Source organism: Xiphias gladius, chromosome 10 (genome assembly GCF_016859285.1).
Source record: "Xiphias gladius isolate SHS-SW01 ecotype Sanya breed wild chromosome 10, ASM1685928v1, whole genome shotgun sequence".
NCBI classification, from domain to species: Eukaryota; Metazoa; Chordata; class Actinopteri; order Istiophoriformes; family Xiphiidae; genus Xiphias; species Xiphias gladius.
In genome coordinates this window covers 19116819-19138377 of record NC_053409.1, presented here as the reverse complement: position 1 = coordinate 19138377, position 21559 = coordinate 19116819, and the positions used below count along the sequence as shown (strand labels likewise).

The window sequence follows — 21559 nt, the reverse complement described above, 5'->3', positions numbered from 1 at the left end:
TTCATGATAATCATCAGCTTCATGTTTGTTTGACACTGATGATAGGATGCTCTACAATTTAAGCAGCAAACTACAATAATAATTCTCCATTGCTTTTGTATGTCAATACTTGGCTTCAACCAGAGGGTCTATTGTACGATCACATGTGTTAGCCCCAATAGTGTTTCTTATTACCACTTAAGCTGCCGATGCAATTGAGAACCTATGGCCAGATTGCTCTTGCAATTAAATCGACTTAGTGGCTTCTACCTAATCACAACTTTACAGTAAAGGTGCAAAGCTAAGCGAAACCTGACAACATTTAAGATTTCTCAAAATTTTTTCCATCAACTAGAAAATTTCTAGAATAAAGTTTTTACATTAACTTGTTTTCCAAGTTGTGACCGTTGAATGTGTTTTATATAATCTATATAAAAATAGAACTAATTTTGCCGATGTGTCAAACAAGATGAAGACTTGTGACTTGGAAACAGGTTAAACGGGTATTTGTGTTTTTCTTTCCGAGAGACGTGCATATCTTTGAGCTTCATAATGCAAGATATCAAATATAAAAACGCCTATTACCTGAATGACTAAAATTGGAACAGCCTTGCAGTCTGGCCGGCTCTAATCCAACATAGTTATGGTGCCGCTGTATTAATTTAAACTTCCTACTGCCATTATTTCCGTGGGATGAAACAAGCAAATACTCCAAAGATCATTTTTATTTGTTATCCATTTAAATTACGAGTTACACTGTGTTAAGTGAATAGATAGGAATTAGAAATACCTTCAACTGTACAAAAAAGGTATTGCACATAAACAGAGTGGTAGCAACACCAGCTAAATTGAGGTCAAGGGGTAAAGATATCTGACAGAGAAGACTGCTGTATAATTGTTATGATAAAGAAACAGGGGCTTGATTGCAAATCCACAACCGTCCATAAAACCATGCCCTATATTTAAACGATAAATGTTCATAGAATGTTAAATGATTCATATTCCATAAATAATGCACTGACGAAGATAGTGAGGGTAAACAATGCAGGCAACATTGTCAAAATCAATAAAAAGTGAAAAGAAAAACTGCTTGAATTTTTGTCTTTGTAGAAACAAAGAACATAATGTTTCCAAAAACACAATCACTCCAGTTAACATTTATAATTTTCCTGGTCCCATCAAAAAAAATAAAAAATAAAATCTATATTTCATTGACAGAACCCATACAATGCATTTATTGCTTCTGTTAAATAATGCCAGTGATTTACAGGGGCTGCCCCTTGATGAGAAGAGAAAAGATCTCTGCCAAATGAAGCTATTTATGTTGCTGATTTAAAGGATTCCTCTTTCCAGCAGCTCCAAAGTCAGCCTTAATTGTTTCATAGCCTAAGTGATGATCTTTAACCAAATTTATTTGCTGTTACATTTTATGTGTTTGTCGCCATAGCTGAGCACAGCTGGATTCCAAAGGAGTGGTTATTTAACTTCACATTCGAGGGGGTTGGTGGTCAAACAAGACACGCTGACAGATGGTAAAAATTAAAAACAAATTAGTCAACGGAAGCCAAACATTCACATATACAATATTAGTCAATTGCCTCATAGGTCACATACATAAGAAAACAAAATACAAGTGGAACTGCCAGAAAAGTGGAAATGTAAAAAGCAATTTCAAACTGTATCTTAATATGGAAGATCTGGCAACAGCTGCATGCTATATGGAAAATATTGTTTTTATTTTCATTCTTTACATTGTTTCAAAGACTGTATTTCTGCACTTAGTAGAAACCCTTTGCTATAAGACTAATAAAAACAGGCAGGAGATGTAAAAGTCTCACCTCAAAATGTTCCATTACTGTATATAGACTGTATTTTTAAGAAGCTAGCACCATCTGTTGAGCAAAGAAGAAATTGCTTCCATGAATTTGTGAGCAGATTGTCTCATCCAGCCTCTAATGTTGGCCACAGTGGCACAGCCGTTTTTCTCTTTCAAACACAGAATGACAAACTGGGTCGAATTAGCTTCAGTACCCGGGTCAGCTCAACACGGTTCACTTTGATTCACTTTGATTTCAGCAGTATAGAAAGTTCGTATCTCGCGTGTCAATAATTATCTCTCACAAAACACCTTTGACAGTAAGAATAATGTATCTGATGGGTTTTTCAGAGCCGTGATTGGCACATGCATCATGGCAATCTCGTTAAGGAGATTTGAGCATAGTTAGTAAATCATGCACCACTGTTGAACCAGTAAAATTGTCTCTGTGCATGTGCGACCACAGTGAAGAGCAAGCACATGTTTAGGATTAGAAAAGATCTTCACGATACATCTGAGAAAACAAGATTTTAAACTCGTCCAAAGCAGCACATAGGCAAGCTCAGAAACTCCTCTCTGAGCTCATATACAGTGTATGTAGCACTAATGCACCTTACGAGCATACAACACAAACTCAGTGGGTCACATGCGTCACCATCTCTGCGTATGTTGAGAGAGCTGAATATTTATTAGCACTGTTGTCTTAGACTTTACTAGTGCCTCAACCTGGTCCCTTAGAAATCGTCACTGCCTTGTGTCCAGAGTTGAGTTTGATTCCAAAAACCCCAGGTTCATGTGCCACAATGTGAATCCAGTCACAATGCAGTCATAACCGTTGTCCTCATGCGTAATGTCTTTTTGTTCTTCATACGTCCCAAATTTTAGTGCTTACCCTTTTAAGCTGTAACCACTGTAAAGTGTTTTTCAGTAAAAACAGATTTGAGAGATTTGTCAGTGCCCAGCAGTCAAATCAATCCAGAAGAGAGCTGTAAACTATCCTTTCATCTCTAGATTATATTCATCGAAGGCGATCTCTTGCAAATCCAATATTACACATTCGATGACGATGACATTACGGAGAATCCACTCAAGATACTCATTAAATAGTTCAGTTCAGATGTGTAAGTAGGTGGCAGTGGTTTCACGTCCTTTATGTCCAGATCTCAGTTGGGACCATGGCCTCCTTTGTTCCAACAGAAGGCATGAGGTTATGCTCAGACAGGAAGTCCAGAGGAAACTGGACCAAGAAGCCTCGGATTTTGCGCAGCTCCTCCTGAGCGCGGGCCAGGTCGGTCTGGGCCAAGCCTGGTTTCGACTGGAACTGCTCCAGCTCATACATGTTCCTAACCAGAGACGAGGGGAGGCAGCGGAATACCTGAAAAACAAAACACATAATGTACTGCAAACATACTGCTGTCCTTAAACGAAGCGCTTGTTTTTATCCACTCTAATGGTGTGGCCCTTGGAAAGGCAATGTCAATCAGTTAGTCAGCCTGACCATTACTTGGGTTTAGACTGAAACATCTCATCAACTACCGGATGGACTGGCACAAACATCTGTACATTAAGAAACTCACACATTTATTGAAACATTTTTTTTCCTTGCTGTCATCACTCATGTGGTTCATACCACACGTAAAAAATCCCTTCGTGAAATGTGGCCAATGGAACTGATGGGGGACAAAGTCCAGAGACCTACTTCTTTGCAAAGAATTTTTCCAAAGTTTATCTTAAGTTAAAAGGAGGCTTCAGCAGTCTCAGTTAATCAAATAAAATGGGTAAACATACTCCACAGTCAAAATCTTTTAAATGCCAAATTACCTCTTTGTGTTTCCCTGGAACAGTGTTTCTTTGCCGAGCTGTGATGGAGGGATAGCAACACGCTAACAGAATTTTGTACTTTCTATACCTTTGGAAGATACCCACTTGATTTGATAAATTCAGACTGCTGAAGCCCCATATAAGCTTCAGGTGAACTTTGGAATGCAATTTTGCACAGAGTGAGGACTGCGGATTTGGCTGGTTTTTGTTTTAAGACAGACCTGAAAAATTGTGAACCCAGTATTGAGCCTAAATACAACTGAGGTCCACAAAGTACAGCTTAGACTGAAAAAAAGTTTAATCAAATCTGACTAAACCATCACGTCCAACCTACCTTCTCATAAATGGTGGCATTGCGGCCGGCTGTGGTCATCCACACCTCCTTATAGAAACGATCACTTATAGGGTCAGACAGGTCAATGCTGGTGTCAGTGTGACCTCCGAGTATAGTCCTGTTCAGACAAAGGGAGAAAGAGAGAGGGAGAAAGAGGGAGAGACAGAGAGAAGGGGAAAAATACGGTAACTTTAAATAAGGGGGAAAACTTCTTCTAGTTTATTTGTAAAATGTGACTTAGGTTTCTGTCATATTTGTCACATTTGACAATGTTTTTTTTTCCAGATTTACACTGAGCCTTTTGAGAAGGATACACCAGTATGAATGACAAGATAAAAGAATTACTTTCAAATAATATCATCACCTTTTTATGATGCCACAAGTTTGTAACATGCACCTCTCTTTCTGTTTCATGCACACATACACACACACACACACACACACACACCTGAAGCATTCCAGGCGTAGCTGGAGTGCAAAAGGTCCAGCTTCATACTCCTGTCCATCCATCACAGAAGTCACCTTTTCGGAGTCTTCAACAACCACCGCCACCTCACTGTCGCGTTTACCCAGCATGCTTCTGTCGTTGATGTTAGCAGAACCTGGAACACACACACATGACAACGAAATTATGATTTTATAAACAAGCGAGCCCAAGCTCTTCGAACAGGTTGATCAGTCAAGATGTGTTGCTACTGGAGAAATTAAAAAAAAAAAAAAAAAAAAAAAGAAGAAAGAGATGGATGTTAGTAAGAATTTTTAGCCTTTTGTTGATTGTCATAAAAGTACTATGAGAGTGAACTGCACCTTATAAGCCAGCAGGTGGCACAAAGGAGCTATATCAGACTGAACACATATATAAGTAGTATTCACATGTCTATTTGTTAGCTGCACACATGGTGAAAGGAAGAGAAATAGAGGCAGATTCTTGGCTTCATCACATTTTGATGGTTTCAAGGCGGAGTTGTTAGTTGCCTCAAACAGTAGCTGGTGAGAGCATCGTAGGTAATTAAAAAAACAGAAGAAGTTGAAAGAGGAGACTAGAAACAGACTAACCAATGATGACTGTGTTGTCATCCACGATGAGCATCTTGCTGTGGACGTAGATGAGCTCTGTGACCAGGCGTCCCTCCAGCTCAGCGTGCGTCCGCAAACCAGCGAAGGAGATGTAGTTCATCCACTGGTCGTCCACTGCGAAACAGAGGAGAGGAGAGGGCAGGAAGAAAACAAAATTCAGAAGAGTGAAGGATGACATTGGGGTTATATTAAAGAAGAGGATCAAATTAGGAGAATATGATCACTTTTCCAACTCTAACCTTAATATCAGGTATCAAATCAGTTAATACTATAGTTTATTCTTGTACTTACTCTCCTTATTCAGCTGGGAGATGATGGAGTACTCTCCTCTGATCATGGTTCTGAGGAGACAAGAGGTTTAAACTACTCAAAAAGTATATAAATATTGTATAAGTACATTCCAGGCTTGCATCAACTTGAAAGAAATTAACTACAATAGAATTCTAATGATGCTTTCACTTATGCTTTCCCATGTCCTTTCACTCTTCCTCTTTCTATATAAAAATCAGACTTCTTAAATCTAAAGTGATTAACCTGTAGTTGAAGTGCATAACAGCCTGAATGGCGTTCCCTCCTCCCGTGGTGATATCTCCCTCAAAGCCAGGAAGCAGAGGGGTGACCACATAGACACGGTACTTCTTACCCTCCCTATGAGCAAACACACATCAGTTACGTACAGACACGGAGTTTCATTGCTGTTGTAAGAAGCAGAGGCAGAGAGAAAAGAATCTTGTCTACATGTGCAGCACATAAAACTTCCTTTCTAAACATATATAAAGGGAAGTACTAAATAAAGGGCAGTACTTGTGCGCTCTGATGACCCTTTCAATGATGGCGTCTCCGATCTTGTTGTAGACCGTTCTGTTGTCGGCACAGCTGATGAAGAACTGGTTCTGAAAAGAGGAAGGTAAAACACAAACCCAGAGAGAAATGTTTTTATTGAACAATGATAATTAAAAACACACACACTGACAAATTTACTGACGTCAAAGCGATGAGTTAGTAATGAGTTAGCTCTCGGTGGAGCTAACTCATTACTAACATTGTAAGAAAACCTCTGAAGGACTCAGCTTACATCATTATCAGTATTTTAGAAAAACTGGCAACAAACGAGAGGGAACAGCTTTTTCCCAAAACCAAGTCGTACGAAATGCACCTCTCAAAACGGCATTTGTCTTTTATTTTCACAATCCTAGTCTCAATGCTGGTTTACCTCTATGTAGATGTAGTGTTTGCTCTTGGCAATGACCTGGATATAGGCATTATGGATGGACTCCTCGTGGTACTTTATGCCTGCTGACCAGTCTGCTGCCGACCGCAGCACCTTATACATACAGACATAGGGTTATTGTAGCAGTAATTCTAAAAAAAGGGCGGCATTTTGCATCTTTTTCATCACCATCATGAGTGTGTGTACTTAAATACTGTATGAAATAAATGTAGCAGAAATGAGAAGTGTTGCCAACAAGGCAGCTGTGGTTGTTGCTGTATATCTAGCCAAGCATGGTTTTCTGTGCATTATGGAACTTATCTGCCTTGTGTCAAAAACCTAATAACTACTGGCATATATTTGCATATACTCCAAATATATTTGGAGTTTTTTTCTTGGCTAGCCCTAGCTGCTATTGCAATCAAGGTTATAAACCATATATATAAATTTATTCAATAATACAAAATTAGACATAGTAACATGATAACACTTTCAAAAGTTTTGAAGATCATCAGGGATAGTTTTAATGGATACAAATGGAAATGTTGTACCTTGTTTTAAAAGAGGAAAACAAAGGAAAATCAAACATTTAACAAATGACACTAAGGGAAAAAATAACTGTCTCTTAAAGCAAAAACATGATGGACTTGAAACAGGATCTTCATGTCCTTCTTATTTTAGTCAAACATTTCACTCAAGGGTCAGTTCCTTTCAGCTAAAGATCCTTAAGAGTCCGCAGCAAGTGCAAACCTTTGTAGTTATGTAACTTTTTGGCCAATGGGGAGTTTTCTTAACGCTCACTCTCTTTTATCTCTTTCCAGCACTGCTTGCACACTGGGATGCAGAGGATAGTGCAGGAGAGTGGAGTTTATACTCTGTGTGTTCTTGTCTTTTCTCTGTATTTTTTAACCATTGGTGCTTTTTGGTGTTTGGTCCATGGCTGGCTTTTTTGTCACAGTTTCTCATTCTGTGTAATGCAGTGCAGTCAGAAAAAAAAGGGTACTTCAAGTGTTCTTTTACCTGCACTTTGGCATTGACGCAGCTAGGGACTTGGTATCTGAGCTCGCTGGCGCTGGAGTGAGACTTGGGCAGTAGGAATGGATAAGACAGAGAGCGATACTTTGGCTTCATGATCTGTCGGAGAGACGGTTGGAGAATTTCGGCAGAGAGAAGGTAAAAAATGGAGTCAGAGAGAGGAGAAATGGAAAAGAGCAAAATGGAAAGCATGAGTGTGGGGATTAAGGTATTTTTCCACTGTTCTGGTCAAACATTTCCTATGACTTAGCCAAATAAGTATTTCCCCGCTTAAATTTAGCATCAAATTAGCATTTGCTACTGCTTGCTGTAATTACAACCCTGAATTCGCCTCACTTTAAAAATAGTACTGTCAAATAACCCCAGTAAACCAGATCAGCCCTAAATTTGAATTCTGCTCTACATCCCTTTGTTTGTTTCTTAATGTACATAGTGTGTATGTGTTCAAGTGCCTTAGTGAAGTTCCAGCGCTGAATGAAGTGTCTGGCCACATCCCGGGCAGCTCTGCCGTGAACCACTGAGGCGATGTCATGCCAAGGCATTCTGGGAGTGGTGTATCTGTCGATGAAGTCTGCAGAGAGTGGCAGGGACCCAAAAAGTTAGGAAAAAAGGGTGGAAATGGGAGAAGACATGAGGAAAGGATGGCAGCAAAGAGATGAAGAGAGGACAAAGAAGGATTAAAAGAAATCTCCTGGGACAGTGTGAAAAAGGAAAGAAGACAGGAGAAAGAAGCACAGCGGGGTCAGAGGGTTTGTTGCAGAGGGATGCAGAGAAAAAAGCGGAACAAATGTTGCATGTGTTTTATAGTACTCAGTTCTACTCCATCTTAGTTTTCCAGATGACTATTTGTTTCCATTAAATTGGTATGATGGTAAAAAATTGTGAGACTAAGAGTAATATTAAGTGAAAAGAATTTTGAACCTGGCAATAGAGGGAGCTTTTCAGAGTAAGACCTAAATAAGAAAGTTTGTGAGTGAGTGTACCAGACCATCAAAAGGTTTCTCCAGCTGGATCCAGTCCCTGTAGACAAAGTTGCAGTAGTCTTTTCCATGCCAGAAGCGAGTGTTGCCCTGTAACTCTCCAACACCTGTCTTTAGGCTTCGCACAGAACCACTCCCTACACACACACACACACACACACACACACACACACACACACACACACACACACACACACACACAAACACACACACACACACAGAGAATGAAAATATTATGGTAAAAAGACTGCATTCAAAGTATATAGTACTTTTATACCAAAGATCTTTACAATGTGCCTCTGATTCACCCATTCTCACCCACACCAACCCACTGATGTAGAGGTGGAGGTAGTAGAGCAATTTTTTTTGCCAAAACAGGGGAGTTTCAACTTATCCTGTACCGCTCTCACTCTGATTCTTTCATATGGTCTGTTATTCTCATACAAACATACCCGCACTGTCCACACTGCTGACACTGTCCGCATGCTGCAGCGTGTGTTTATGCAGGTGTCTGTACAGACTGAAGCGAGACTTCCTATTGCGACCAATCCCCTTGAGCTTGGGCAAGTCCACCGGATCAACTGGCGATGTCCCTCGTCCATTGCTCTGGGAGACGCCATCCACAGAGGACACGCCCTTCCTGGATGGAATATTGGTGGAGCCAGCCTGAGGCCATGAAAACAACAGTAATATAAATCACATAGTGCGGGTTAATAAAATTAATAAGGACAGGTTAAAAATCACAATTAAGAGCCATAGGTTTTGTTGTGTGTGAAAGTGCTAGAAGACCTGTCAGGGCTTCATTACAATCAAAAGGGTTTATTCCCCTTTGGAGTATATCAACCTTGCAATACAAGATATCTTGTGCAAAAAGGTTGGGAGACCCTAAAAACACCAGGATTTAACATCTGGAAACTATGAATATTCACAAGAAATTGAATGGAAATAAAGCAATTTTTACTGTGTGTTTTTGGACTGAGCACAGATGGTTACAATTTTGTTGAAAGGCTGTACTTAAAGAAAGCTTATTCAGAGGGTTCATCCTTTGGGGGGCAATTTTCGTGGCACATTGATGTTACTGTCCAGTATATGTTTAGATATCTTACTCAGGACCAAGGAACTGGCTGGACAGACAAACCCCTGCAAATCTAGAAGAGGGGTTAAGCTTTTGTTGGGTTATGGTTAAGTAAATAAATATATTGACTGTAATGTCAATGGTGTAGAATATGTGTCTACTTGTGTGTGTCTACTCGTTAAAATGAAGAGGCCTGTTCAATAGCTGGCACTGTAGAAGTGAGTGCTCTTTATGTTCTGTATTAATACACACACACACACACAGACCACAGGCGGTCTCTGACGGTACGTGCAATGGCACTCTGTCATTCCCACATTTTGAAACTGAATGAATTAGAGATTACCATTTCCTCTCCTCCGCTTCCTCCTACTCATATTTGAAGCATTTGTCAGGAGGTTAGAAACCCATTTATTTCCTGTAACTCCAAAGTGTGGAACGGCAATTTTAATAAGCCGCGTGTGTTTGTGTGTGTTTGTGTGTCTGACCTGCTCCAGGGCCACAGAGCGTGTCACACTGCCGACATCGGTGAGTCGGTGCTCTCTGTCGTCCCAGCGACCATATGCCAGGTCGATCCCACCCACGAAAGCCACTGATTGGTCAATGACGACGATCTTCTCGTGATGTGCCCAAAGATAGACGGAGGAAGAGACGTGGTCTGGATGACGCATCACCTGGACCGCAAACATGAAACCAACACACATGCATTTACATATTAAGATAAAATAAAGTTATGTCATTGCAAAAAAAACTCTTTCCATACTCACAATTCCTTCATTTACCTTAATGTTGGGGTGCAGGTGCATGAGGGTCCTCTTGCTGTAGCCTGAGTTGATGCCCAGGGCAACCTCCACCTCCTTATACAGCATCACAAAGATGCGCACTCCCTGTTGCTGTTGGCAGAATATTCATATATTCTTACTTATTAACACTTGACCACTGGTGGAAGAAGTATTGAGATATTTTACTGGAGTAAAAGTAGCAATACCACACTGTAGAAATCCTTTGTTACAAGTAAAGGTTCTGTATTCAAAGTTTAAATGAAGTAAAAGTATAGAAATATTAGCAACATAATAAGTAGCAACAAAAGTAAAAGTACTAATAAGGTGGCACAACTGCCACTATCACTGATGTATTACAGTAACAAACATTATATTTTCAAATTATTATTCATGTATTAATAGCAGAATTTAAATGTTGTAGCTATTCTACCACATGGAAGTGATGGATGGTAGTTTTATCTTCACAACCTAAAAAGGCAAACTGATCTGTCATTTCGAAGGAGTGTGTTTGTTTCTGTGAAGTCCTCAAACTATGCAAGTGGTAATTTTTCCCCTATAATGTTGGCAGCCCAAAGCCATCTTACTGCTTTGCGTTTGAGGATACAGTCCAGCCTCCATCTGTTACCCTCCACCACAGGTCTTTTAAGGAAGATCTCTGGACTCAGCCTGACCAAGAGGGAGAGACGGAAACAGATACAATCAAAGACAGATACACAGGGAAGCACACTGACAAACATAATGCATATATTCCCATCAGGCAACAAAGAGAATCTATCATTACTTCAAACAAAAAATAAAACTCATTAAAGGAAGGAGACAAAAAGGAATGTTTGCATTCATCCTTTACACATACCAACACATTTTATGCACTGTACATGTGACAGACATGACATAATGATATGGTCTCATGAGTCACTCACATTGGCATCCTGAGCTTACATGTCTACAAGGCCATTGGCTCACATCACACAGGCTGAAGCCTCATTGGTTGAGACCATAAGCCCAGTGATTACTGCCTTGGAGCTGAGGGATTTCAGCCACGTCAAACAGTCACACATTAAGCTCTGAGGGGCCATAAACTATTACAGTGGAAATTACAGTGGCAAGAATATTTTCAAATACAGTGTTTATTTCCCACTAGAAAGCTACATACAAAACACTATTAAAAATCTGAAAGGTAGAGAATAGTGATGAGATTTAACCAGACAAAATACAGGCAAGGAAAAGTCTCTTTACTATGCATAGCAGTTGAGCTGGTTATTGACATTGCATTAGATTTGCATCTACACTATCTCCCAGGTTATTGTATCCTGAGGGTATGATTACATATAGTAAGTGTGATCATCATCTGAGAAGATTTTACATGAGACAAATTTTTCTTCGATTTGAAAGGAAGAATTCTTTTTCTTCATTTCGACACCTTTTCTAACCTTAATCATCGTCGTATACTTGTATTGGATGCCTCAAATCAACGCACAAGTGAAAAGATACACCTGCATGCAAGCACACATACAAAGTGCAGAGCGACACAACTATGCTTTCAGATCATCTGACAGGGCACATAATAATTTAACAGGTGGTGAACATGATTCCTGACAGCTAATAAAAAGAATTTTTAAAAAATTTCAGGAGAGACAGCGAAAGACAAAGGGGTTGTAGCCGAAGTGTAAACAAATACGGAGACTGTATCTTTCTGTCAGTGTATTTCTATTCTTGGTATGTGGATGAGGCTGTAATTAGAGCCAGTAGCACTGCAGTGCCTTGCAGAGAGCCTGGACTTGAGGGTAATACATAATGTAATGTGTAACAGCATGTACTACACTAACTGGGTATCAGTGTCAAGTTGTTAGCTCTTTCTTTGGCAGCAGTCTGATGATGGCCTGTGTTAAATAGGGCATTACGGCTATTCTAAATTATGTTCATCTGTTGCATGATACTACTACTACTCATAACTGTTGTTTGTTTACAAGGAAACTCCATTGGGCTACCTTTAACTCGGGTTTTCTGGTATCACGAAGCTGGCTCACTTTTAAGATGGGTAGATCTCCATGGTAACCTAAGGTGCACAGCTAACCTAAGCTTCAGTTCAGAGAATCAAATTAAAAATAATCCCAACTGGACCAGTCAGTCCTGCGCTGGGCTTTACTACCCAAATATTTTGGTTTCAACACGCTATGAATCATTTCAAAAAAGGTACATTCAGTAAGGAATTGACAATAAAGAGACAGGTAACCCAGAGCAATGATGCCAGATGGCTCAAAGAGAGATGGACTGAGTTGAACTTTTCATCACGGCCACGGGTGTTTTTTTTATTCTTTCATGTTTTTAAAGAAGTTTAGAACTGGGCAGATAGAGCTCACTGAGCTATTAACGTCGTGTCTTTGTTATCCCACTTTGGTACTGACAGCAGACACACTTCCAACTCCACAAAATCTTCAACATCATGTATGCGTACACGAAACACACCCTGAAACTCACCACCAGTCAGTGATAAAGATTTCCTCTTTGGCCTCCTCCAAAGCATCGGCCACATCCTCCATGTAAGTCTTTCCATTCACATACCTGCAGTAAAATATTACAGTTTACTCTGAGTAACTTGTGAAAACAACCATCTTCAATTGTGCTTGTGTTGACACACACACACACGCACACACACACACACAAAGGTAAACAAGCATATGCAGTGTTTCACTTTGAACAATATACAGTAAATGGGTAACTACTTCTGCTGTTTCAAAGCGCACTGTCCTATCAAAGACTGCCTCAAAACTACCATAGAAGCAGAAATAAGTCATCAGGAGACTGAAAAAAGAATACTGACAGAGAGGGTAATGAAAGTTCATTTTTCTTTTCCTGACTTTCTTCACTTTGTAAGACTCATACAAGTTTCAGACTACACCCATAGCTGTGTCATCATGACATAATGGATGTTTGAACACTCAATTTTTCTGTGAGCTCACAGGACCACAGCACGTATTTCCCTCAGGCTCAGTGCAAAGACAGTGTAATAATTACAGTATCACACGGATGATTCAATATCAACAGAATCTGCCAGCTGAGGGGGGGGGATTAAAAAAAGCCCTGAAACCTAGCAAAGCAGCCAAAAGAGAGAGTTGACTGCTCAGACTTCTCAATACATTTCCATAGTTACCAGTGAAAGTCTAAAAGAAGAAGGAAGATAAAAATAAGATATGCTGGAAATCTGTGTCTTTTCGAACTTTATTTATTTTCCTCTCCAATGTGCAGCTTTCTTGTAGGGAACATGGTTATATCTACCATGTCTTTCGTATCACACACCTACATCAGTAACATCTCCATCCAATCTGCTCTAAAACACTGTAGTTACCATTTGGCAGGAATGTTTTCCTGTTCCTTTGCGAATGATCCAAAGCGGTGATCACGCAGGAAAGCCTTCCCATGGTTCCTCACGAAGCTCTCGATGCTCTGACCCCACCAGCGGGCGTGTCTGTAGCTGCTGCACTTAAACACCAGGGTCCTGCAGGAATGATGTAGACAGATGCAAACACGGACACAGTGAAAAAAAAAACCATACATACCCGGCACTCACACATACGGACACATGTAATCATTTCATTGGGTACAGGCTGAACCACATTAATGCCAAAAACTGAGGCAATTCTAACTGACCACACAGGGATTTGTGTTTTCCTCTAGTGAGATCACAGAGCTTGGTTATCATTCCTAAAATTAAATAACCCCTGCATTAAAAGTGTTGGACAGGAAAGGAGTTAAAGAAAACAATCGACCCTGCGACAGCAGACTGTTTAAGCATGTAGCTGTAAATTTTAAAGTCCACTGGTAATTCTTTTTTTTTTTGGAGCATTGTTTGCGATTTGTGGTACAATTTGCCCATCAAGTAATAAAATGCATCTGATCTTGGTGCCAGTGCTTATAATTTATAGACCAGGGGTTGAGGTTCAAAAATTAGACAGGGAGAAGTTGAGGCACCTTCTTCACTAGAAGTACAGAATCAAAAAACCTGAATGTAAGGCAGCTTCAGGGACTTCAATTTTTTTCCATCCTTACCATTGATATAATGCTCTCCACCTTCGAATGAAACCCACAAATGGATACAACAGGTTTACGACTTTTGTTGTAGGGAGTTACTTGACAGTCCTTTTCTTTTACTGTATGAAATCCCTGAGGAAGAATTGAACGAGGCAGGCTGAAGAAAAACGTACCACCTCATCACAAAATACCCCTTTGGTAATAAAAATCCTAAACAGATTTTATCTAACAGTGTGAGACAGTCTAAGGGAGGATTTTCCTTTTAACCGGTTTTTAAGTGACATCAGGCTCAGAATCCACTGTGAAGCTTCGTTCAAAATTTATGATCACTCCTTGTGCATCTGCTACAAAATTCATGTGTTCAACCATACAAACACACACACACACACACACACACACACACACACACACACACACACACACACACACACACACACACACAAAAAAAAAAATAACCTGGAGAGGCTATCAATCCGGACTCCATGTTTGGTCTCTGTGTCTTTGGAGTCCATCTTGATGCAGAACTCTTTATCCACCAGCAGGACGAAGGAGATGGCCCCTGAGTCCGGCTTCATGTACAGCAAGCACGAGTCTTTCACCACCAGCCAGCTACACCCCACACATACATACATACATACAAACACACACCAACAAACACACACACACACACACACAAAGGTGTCATTTTTATGGTCATCATCATCATCATCATCATCAGGATTTCTGATTTGTGTGTCTGTGTAAAGTTCTCCGGATCTCGACTGATTGCTGTGGACTGTGTCTTATATTTTCTTGTTTTAGAGAACGGGTGTAGGAAGAATGTCATCATGGGGATGTAGGTGGATGGGCCGAGTGTTTCAAACGTGTGGGATTTCTTTGTGTTGTCTTTAGAAAATAACAATAAAAACTGCTCACATAATAATTTGGCTGTGATAAAGAGAAAGAGAGACAAACAGAAACAGATGAAGAGAGGGGCAAGTGTGTGCCAGTGGAGATGCTACTGAGATTTTGTTAGAAAACTTCAAAAGATTGAATAAAAATTCACGTGAAAGCCAGAAATAACACTTATTCGGATGTTATTATTATAATATTTTTAAATGTGCAATGAATGGTCACTGTGTTTTCTCCACTGTTTTAACGCCTACACCCTGACAGCTTCCTGCCAGAAATTTGAGTCTTCAATATTAATTTCTTTTGTACATAACATCCGTCACACCTACATTTTTGACAGTTTTGCCAGTTAAAATAAGATATTTTTTAAAAACTGAAAAAAATGAAAATTCTTGTGTTTTATAGCCACAAAGATATTTAGAAACTTCAGAAGTAAACTCCTCTACTGGTAAGGAGTTCCACTAGAAAAACCTAACTCCCATCAAGTTACAGCCAAATGGACTCAATCTATTTGCATAATTACACCGCATTAAAAAAAAAAAAAAAAAAGGGAACAACAGTCATATTCAGTAATTAATTAATTCAATTAAATTCAAAATATTTTATTCATCCCTCCAGGCGCATTTGAGGGAGAATAAAAGAGGCAAAAACAGATGAGTGAAAGACAAGGTCAAAAATAGATAAAGAGAAAGAGTGAAAGACAAGGAGAGAGGTAACCACACACCGTTTGGACCAGCGGTAGCAGGCTTGGCTCTGACCACAGCAGTTCAGGCCAGGGATACGATGTCCGCCTGAGCGTTTATAGATCATCCCTTCCCTGGAGGAGACACAAAAAAAAATGTTCAATACCTTTTAAAAAACTGTACCATTGGATGTGAGATATAATAGGAGACTTTTGAAAAGGAACAAATTTCAAGAAAGGATCTAAGAACTTTAACATGGGATTTTCATCCTAATTCTCTAGATTTCAGCTCAAGTGATTCACTCTTTTGTGAGTGACTTAGTGTTTATCCTCCTGACAGAAGACTGACAAAATTGTTTTAGAGGGAACTGGAGGGTTTGAAAGACCAGAAAATGCTCACATTCCTTTGGGTCCCAAATCGTGAATGAAAGACAGCTGGCTGACGTCAATGAACTCCATCTGAGAACAGACAGAAAGAGATGACGTGAGACCTCAAACAGTGACTCTTGTACAGAACCCCCCCCCCCCCCCCCAAAAAAAACAAAAAACAAAAACAAATGTAATACATGCTGTACATCAACTCGTGACTCTTTGAGCAGGCAACTGTTGAGCTCACACAGGCAATTTCCACCACGACACGTACAATCCACCTGGAAGCTATGTGACTCTTCTTAAATTATCTTAACATGTGTTGTCACCTCAGATATTAACTCGTAATTTGTCAGAATGATGCACAGTATTAATAAGTCAGCACACAACAGGCACGATGCAATGACTAACCTGGTATTGGTCTATTTTAAGGCTCTTTCCACCATAAGGGCAAAGTGAGTAAGGGTAAGGATAAAGTTTAGTATACTAAGCTAAACTAGTAAATATGTTTGGTCCAAATATAAGGAGGCTCTGATAATAGGTAACCTCCCCATCTTGCAAAACCTGTTGTTTGGATTAAGAGTTTTTGAAAATTAGAAATACAGTACAATAACATCCTGTAAGCGTTTTGTCGCATTCAAATAAAAATACGGTTAAATGGCTGCAGTTTTTAAATGCGATTTCCAACAAAAAGAAACACTGTCTTGTGTTTCTCACTGATACACTATTTTTATCCAGGGAATTTAACTTGCTCTTAAACGAGCAGTAATAATATGCTTAAATTCCTTCAGTGTGTCAACATTAAGCAGACACAGTGCTATGGGTAAACACGTGACTGATCTGTGCCAACACTCAATGTTTCACCATGAGGGTAGAGCACCCAATTTATTGTATTTACTTTTACAGTGCATCTCAGGTATTTCCAGTAAATGACATGATACATTTGTCTCATGACTAGAGACACTAATAATACGCAAAAAATTAGCATAAACCTGAACTTCATTATGAGGTCATGTTAAAGTGTCACAGCTTGCAGTACTTAGTATGATTACTCACAGTATGGTGATATTTGCGGTACATGGCCATCCTCAGCAGCTTGTTCAAATAGTCTTCTAACTGTCTCTGTAGAAACACACAGACTATATTTTGGCCACTGTGAGTATTTTAATGACAAAATCCGTGCACATAAACCCTAACATGCACACACAGAGACACACACAGTCAGAGAGTGTTTTACAGGATGCACTGGCAAGGAGTCAGGTACCATGGAAACAAGTGAGTGCCAAGAGAGCTCCTTGCCATAAAGTTAATACACGACGAGAGTGAATTTTCCAAACAGGAAAAACAGGCAAAGAAGCTGCAAACACTGTTACTGCGACGTACCCTCCTGCTGGAGACCTGCTCGTCACGCACCAGCTCGTCTCCACTTCCCCTCGGCAGGGAGGGCATCTCCCTCACTTCGCTCTTCTTCACCGTCCTTCTCCTCACTGTGTGGCTGAGACAGAGAGCGGAGGGAATTAAGATGTAAAATGTCCTAGAGATGTGAATATGCTTCCCCAGAGAGCACTTGTCAATTCACACAGTGTTTCCATACTTTGTCTTTTAAAGTTTGAAGTTGTGTTGTTTCTTTTCAGCCACTGACTAAAGCTAAAAACCCAGTTTCGCTGTGTGCTCTGAAATTAAAACACGTCATTTTCAGTGTATCTTAAGGTCAGAATGTGTCTACATAAGCAAACGTAAAAGCTTAAATTAACTGACAGCGGGCTGACTCACTGTTATCTTAATGCATATCAACCAGCAAGGCTAGTTGATACGCATTAAAAGAACAACTACCAAAGAAATTCTGAAAATCCATCTCTCCTATGAGAGACACAACAAAATAAGGTGAACATCACAGACAGAGTACGACGGAGCAGGGCAAAAGCAAATCCTATTAAAATCCAAGTGTAAAATTCCTTTGTTTTCATGTGTGCACATCACCAGTAAGAAAGAGAGACAGAGGGAGGGAAAGAACCTGAAAAATAATAGGAAAATAAACAAGCAATTGAGGCAAAGCTAGTTCAAATGTCCATTAGCTAAGGTACTGTACAGAACAGTAGATAAATATGGTCAGAGCCACTAGAGGAACAGTCTGAAATTTTGGAAACTAAACTTCTTTTCTTGCCAAGAGTTAGATGAAAAGATCAATACCACTGTCATGTTTGTGCTAAATCTGACGCTACAGGAGGCTATTAACTTATCTTAGCATAAAGACTGAAAGCAGGGGGAAAGCGCAAGCTAGCCAGCACGTAACTCCCTGTACAACCACAACTTGTTGTTTTTACATTTCTTTTTGTATATGGATTGAACAAAAGAGATTTAACTGTTTGATTTTTAAGTTTTGATAGGCTAGTAGGCATATTTTTTTAACCTTTGAAGAGAGCCAGACTAATTGTTTTTCCCTGTTCGCAGTCTTTATGCTAAGCTAAGCTAATCGCCTGCTAGCTCTGGCTTCATATTTTGTGTTGAGACATGAGAGCTGTATCGATCTAAATTATGTAAATGTTACACAGTCCTTGTAATATGTTAGTCATACTCATTGTGTGTATATGCATCTGAGTGGGTGGTGCGTATACTTACTAATCACACTAGTGGGGGAAAAAAAAAAAAAAAAATCAATCCTCACCTCCCATTTGGGAACAAAAATCTGGAGGGAAAACTATTCATTTCTAGTATTAAAACTTGCTTTTACTTTATGTTTAGAGTAAGTCTTCATCAAAAGAATGTAAGTTAGTGCAATGTGGCAAGTGCATTGGCATACATATCTAAACGTGTGTTAGTAGGTGTAAATATGCATGTCCACATGGGAATATAAGTGTGTGTAGGCGCCAACCTGCGTGACGGCAGTGGTATCCTCATGAAAGTCTTGTATGTCCTCAGCTCTCTGTGCAGCTCCATGAAATGTTTCTCCTTCCTCTTTACCACCCAGGTAAACTCGCCATGCTTCAGCTCAATCTTAAACACAGCTGGCAGAGACTACAGAAAGACGCACAACACACAGGGAGACGGGAAGCAGTGAGTGTGCTAGAGCGAGAGAAAGTGCTTTTATTAAATCGTGAAAATAAGGAGGTTAAAACACAGCATATCGGGGTGAACACTGGGTTACAATAGTTTTAGTTGCTTTAGAAATGGCCATTTTAGAAGCAAAAATTAAAATTGAAGTACATTAAGAATTGTAACTCAAACTGATGCTTGTCATTTGTAATAATGTTTAAAGCATTTAACTCCAAATAGCATCAAGTTCTCATATTTTCCTTAATAAAAACAACTCAGAGTAAAGAGTGCAGAGAAGGATAGCATAGCGGGATAGGATAGTAATATCTGAAACTTTGCAAAAGATTGCACACAATTTAATGGATTTTCCATCATTGTGACCAGCAAGAATTAGAGCCATGTAGAAAGTACAAAATACCATGTTTTTTCTGATTGTATAGGCATGTGTGCAGCACCTTGTTGACACTCCTGTGGTGCGACAGGTTGAAGCGGTCCTGAGCAGAGGTGAATCTCTCCACCTCCAGGATCCGGACAGTAATGGGCACAGTGGGGAGGTAAACCTTAGCATTGGCCTCCTTAAAGCCCACTGTGGTATACACCTCTGAGAACGGGATACGACAGTCCCCTAGGAGAGGAAAAGAGAGGCGGGTGGTTAGTGTGGTTTTTCTGTATGTGTAAGTAGGAGCTGCTTGGGATGCTTAGGAGCGAGTGGGCTACATCACTGAAAAGTCAGCCTTTGTTCAAGATGTTTGTGCTCTGCTAGTTTGCAGTGTTAGGTCAAATGTTCCTGCTTATTCTCTGGTATAGTTTGTGAGATCTATATTCTGTAAAGGAAAAATCCACCCTCACGCACTGTTAAGATTCCAGTTTGGGAGCGCAATGCATTCAGTTTAAATCTCTTCTTTTTAGTCTAATTTCCATATAATGTGAACCCTCTGTCTCTTAAGTCTACCTGGGCTATTACTCCTTCATTATCTACAACCCTAAGAGGAAAGTCAACCCTAAGAGAAAAGTCACATAAACTAATTTCTTTGGGCTTAAATAGCAACATTAATCTTGTCTATGAATGATGAATCCGGTTCATAGTCTGACAAGTTAGGTCTTCACTGGAATAACAGACTGCTTTCTTTGGTTTAACTGGTTTTGAATGGTTTGCCAGGTATTCTTCAGGTTTATTTTGTTCAAAATGATCACAAGCAAAGCAGGTGTTTGTATAAATCAGGATTGTTTGATTTGTTTATTGTTATAGGCTATTTTCTTTTAGGTATCATCATGTTCTTTGAAGAATTTATGGTGAGCTCATACTACTTGGGGCAGAAAAAATAGGATAGACAAATTGGGATAGACAGAAAATATTCAAACACACAACACCTAAGTAGTTTCCATCGTAGTCAATCTCCTCTCCCTCCCCTATATCCAGCTCTCTGGGATCCAAGCTTTCCACGAGGTCAGCCATCTTGATACCGTCGTGTACGTCCGGGGGCGCTGCGGTGTCAAAAACTTCAGAGTTCACCAGGTTGAGGCTACTGGTATTTGGCTCAGTCTTACCCAGCATGTCTAACAATCAGCCCAAAGAGCCGGGCGCACCTAGAGGACGGGAGAGATGATCATTTTGAAATCAAAAACACTTCATGATATCTTAGACGTGCTGTGGAATAAATGAAAACTTGAGAGTGTGTGGGTTTGCATGTCTTTGTCTATGCTGCAAGCTGTGTGACTGTTACGTGAATGTACAAACACTCCTACAGAGGAGAACTGTCATATGACTTTGAACCTCCCAGTGATCCTATATTGATCATGACTGGTTACACAAGATCTGGATGTTCTACCATAAGAGTCCCATACCACAAGTATGCAGGCTCTTACTAAAAACAAAAGACACCTACTGGAGACACAGCTGTAACAGATTCCAAGGTCACATGTGGCCATCATTCTAGACACAGCCGTAATAGAATGTAAATCTGTGCTGAAAGTCAACTGATCAGGTGACAGAAAGGAGATGTTGGATAAAGGATCTTTTGCCTATTTTACAGTACAATTATACCCCCCCCATTATGGCCTATATCAAACTCAAGGTTAATAAGAAAAATGGTAAATAGCTATGGATGGCTTTTAAGTATCAGCAAAGGAGAACATACAGCATTTACAGGTGAGTGACAAATTACAGTAAAAAACAACATAAAGTGTCTCAGTGGGGTTCTGGACCACCGAAGCTTCCAGAAGAGCTGTAATGCTTCTGGCTCATGTATTATATTGGAGGGAAGAACCTCATTGTTCTATCATAGGTTTGATGACGCTGGCGGAGATCATTGCCCCAACACACTGGCCCAGAATCTCCCGTAGATGTTCAACTTGCTTGAGATCTGGTGACTGCGTAGTTCATAGCGTGCTGTATATTTCACATAATTTCCGTGCTCATAAAAACAATTTAGTGAGCTCTCATACCCTG

General features: G+C 39.9%; 1 protein-coding gene across 3 annotated transcripts in view; it reads right to left on the bottom strand.

Moving 5' to 3' along the window:
• Positions 1-689: 689 nt before the first annotated feature.
• Positions 690-21559, bottom strand: part of pld1a (phospholipase D1a) — a 31502-nt gene continuing 10632 nt past the window's right edge. For 2 of the 3 annotated variants that reach the window (XM_040137079.1, XM_040137077.1), the window contains exons 2-26: positions 20482-20697; positions 19566-19735; positions 18950-19092; positions 17461-17572; positions 17134-17199; positions 16109-16167; positions 15751-15843; positions 14592-14744; positions 13453-13602; positions 12585-12668; positions 10691-10772; positions 10107-10217; positions 9813-9998; positions 8705-8918; positions 8261-8389; positions 7725-7843; positions 7258-7371; positions 6241-6351; positions 5832-5920; positions 5562-5675; positions 5319-5368; positions 5007-5141; positions 4399-4552; positions 3951-4068; positions 690-3170 (exon numbers count right to left, since the gene is read on the bottom strand). In XM_040137079.1, the coding sequence (XP_039993013.1) occupies positions 2946-3170; positions 3951-4068; positions 4399-4552; positions 5007-5141; positions 5319-5368; positions 5562-5675; positions 5832-5920; positions 6241-6351; positions 7258-7371; positions 7725-7843; positions 8261-8389; positions 8705-8918; positions 9813-9998; positions 10107-10217; positions 10691-10772; positions 12585-12668; positions 13453-13602; positions 14592-14744; positions 15751-15843; positions 16109-16167; positions 17134-17199; positions 17461-17572; positions 18950-19092; positions 19566-19735; positions 20482-20665 (3165 nt within the window). In that variant the 5' untranslated portion in view covers positions 20666-20697 and the 3' untranslated portion in view covers positions 690-2945. The remainder of the gene's footprint in view (positions 3171-3950; positions 4069-4398; positions 4553-5006; positions 5142-5318; positions 5369-5561; positions 5676-5831; positions 5921-6240; positions 6352-7257; positions 7372-7724; positions 7844-8260; positions 8390-8704; positions 8919-9812; positions 9999-10106; positions 10218-10690; positions 10773-12584; positions 12669-13452; positions 13603-14591; positions 14745-15750; positions 15844-16108; positions 16168-17133; positions 17200-17460; positions 17573-18949; positions 19093-19565; positions 19736-20481; positions 20698-21559) is intronic. The other variant, XM_040137080.1, reaches the window with a different exon arrangement.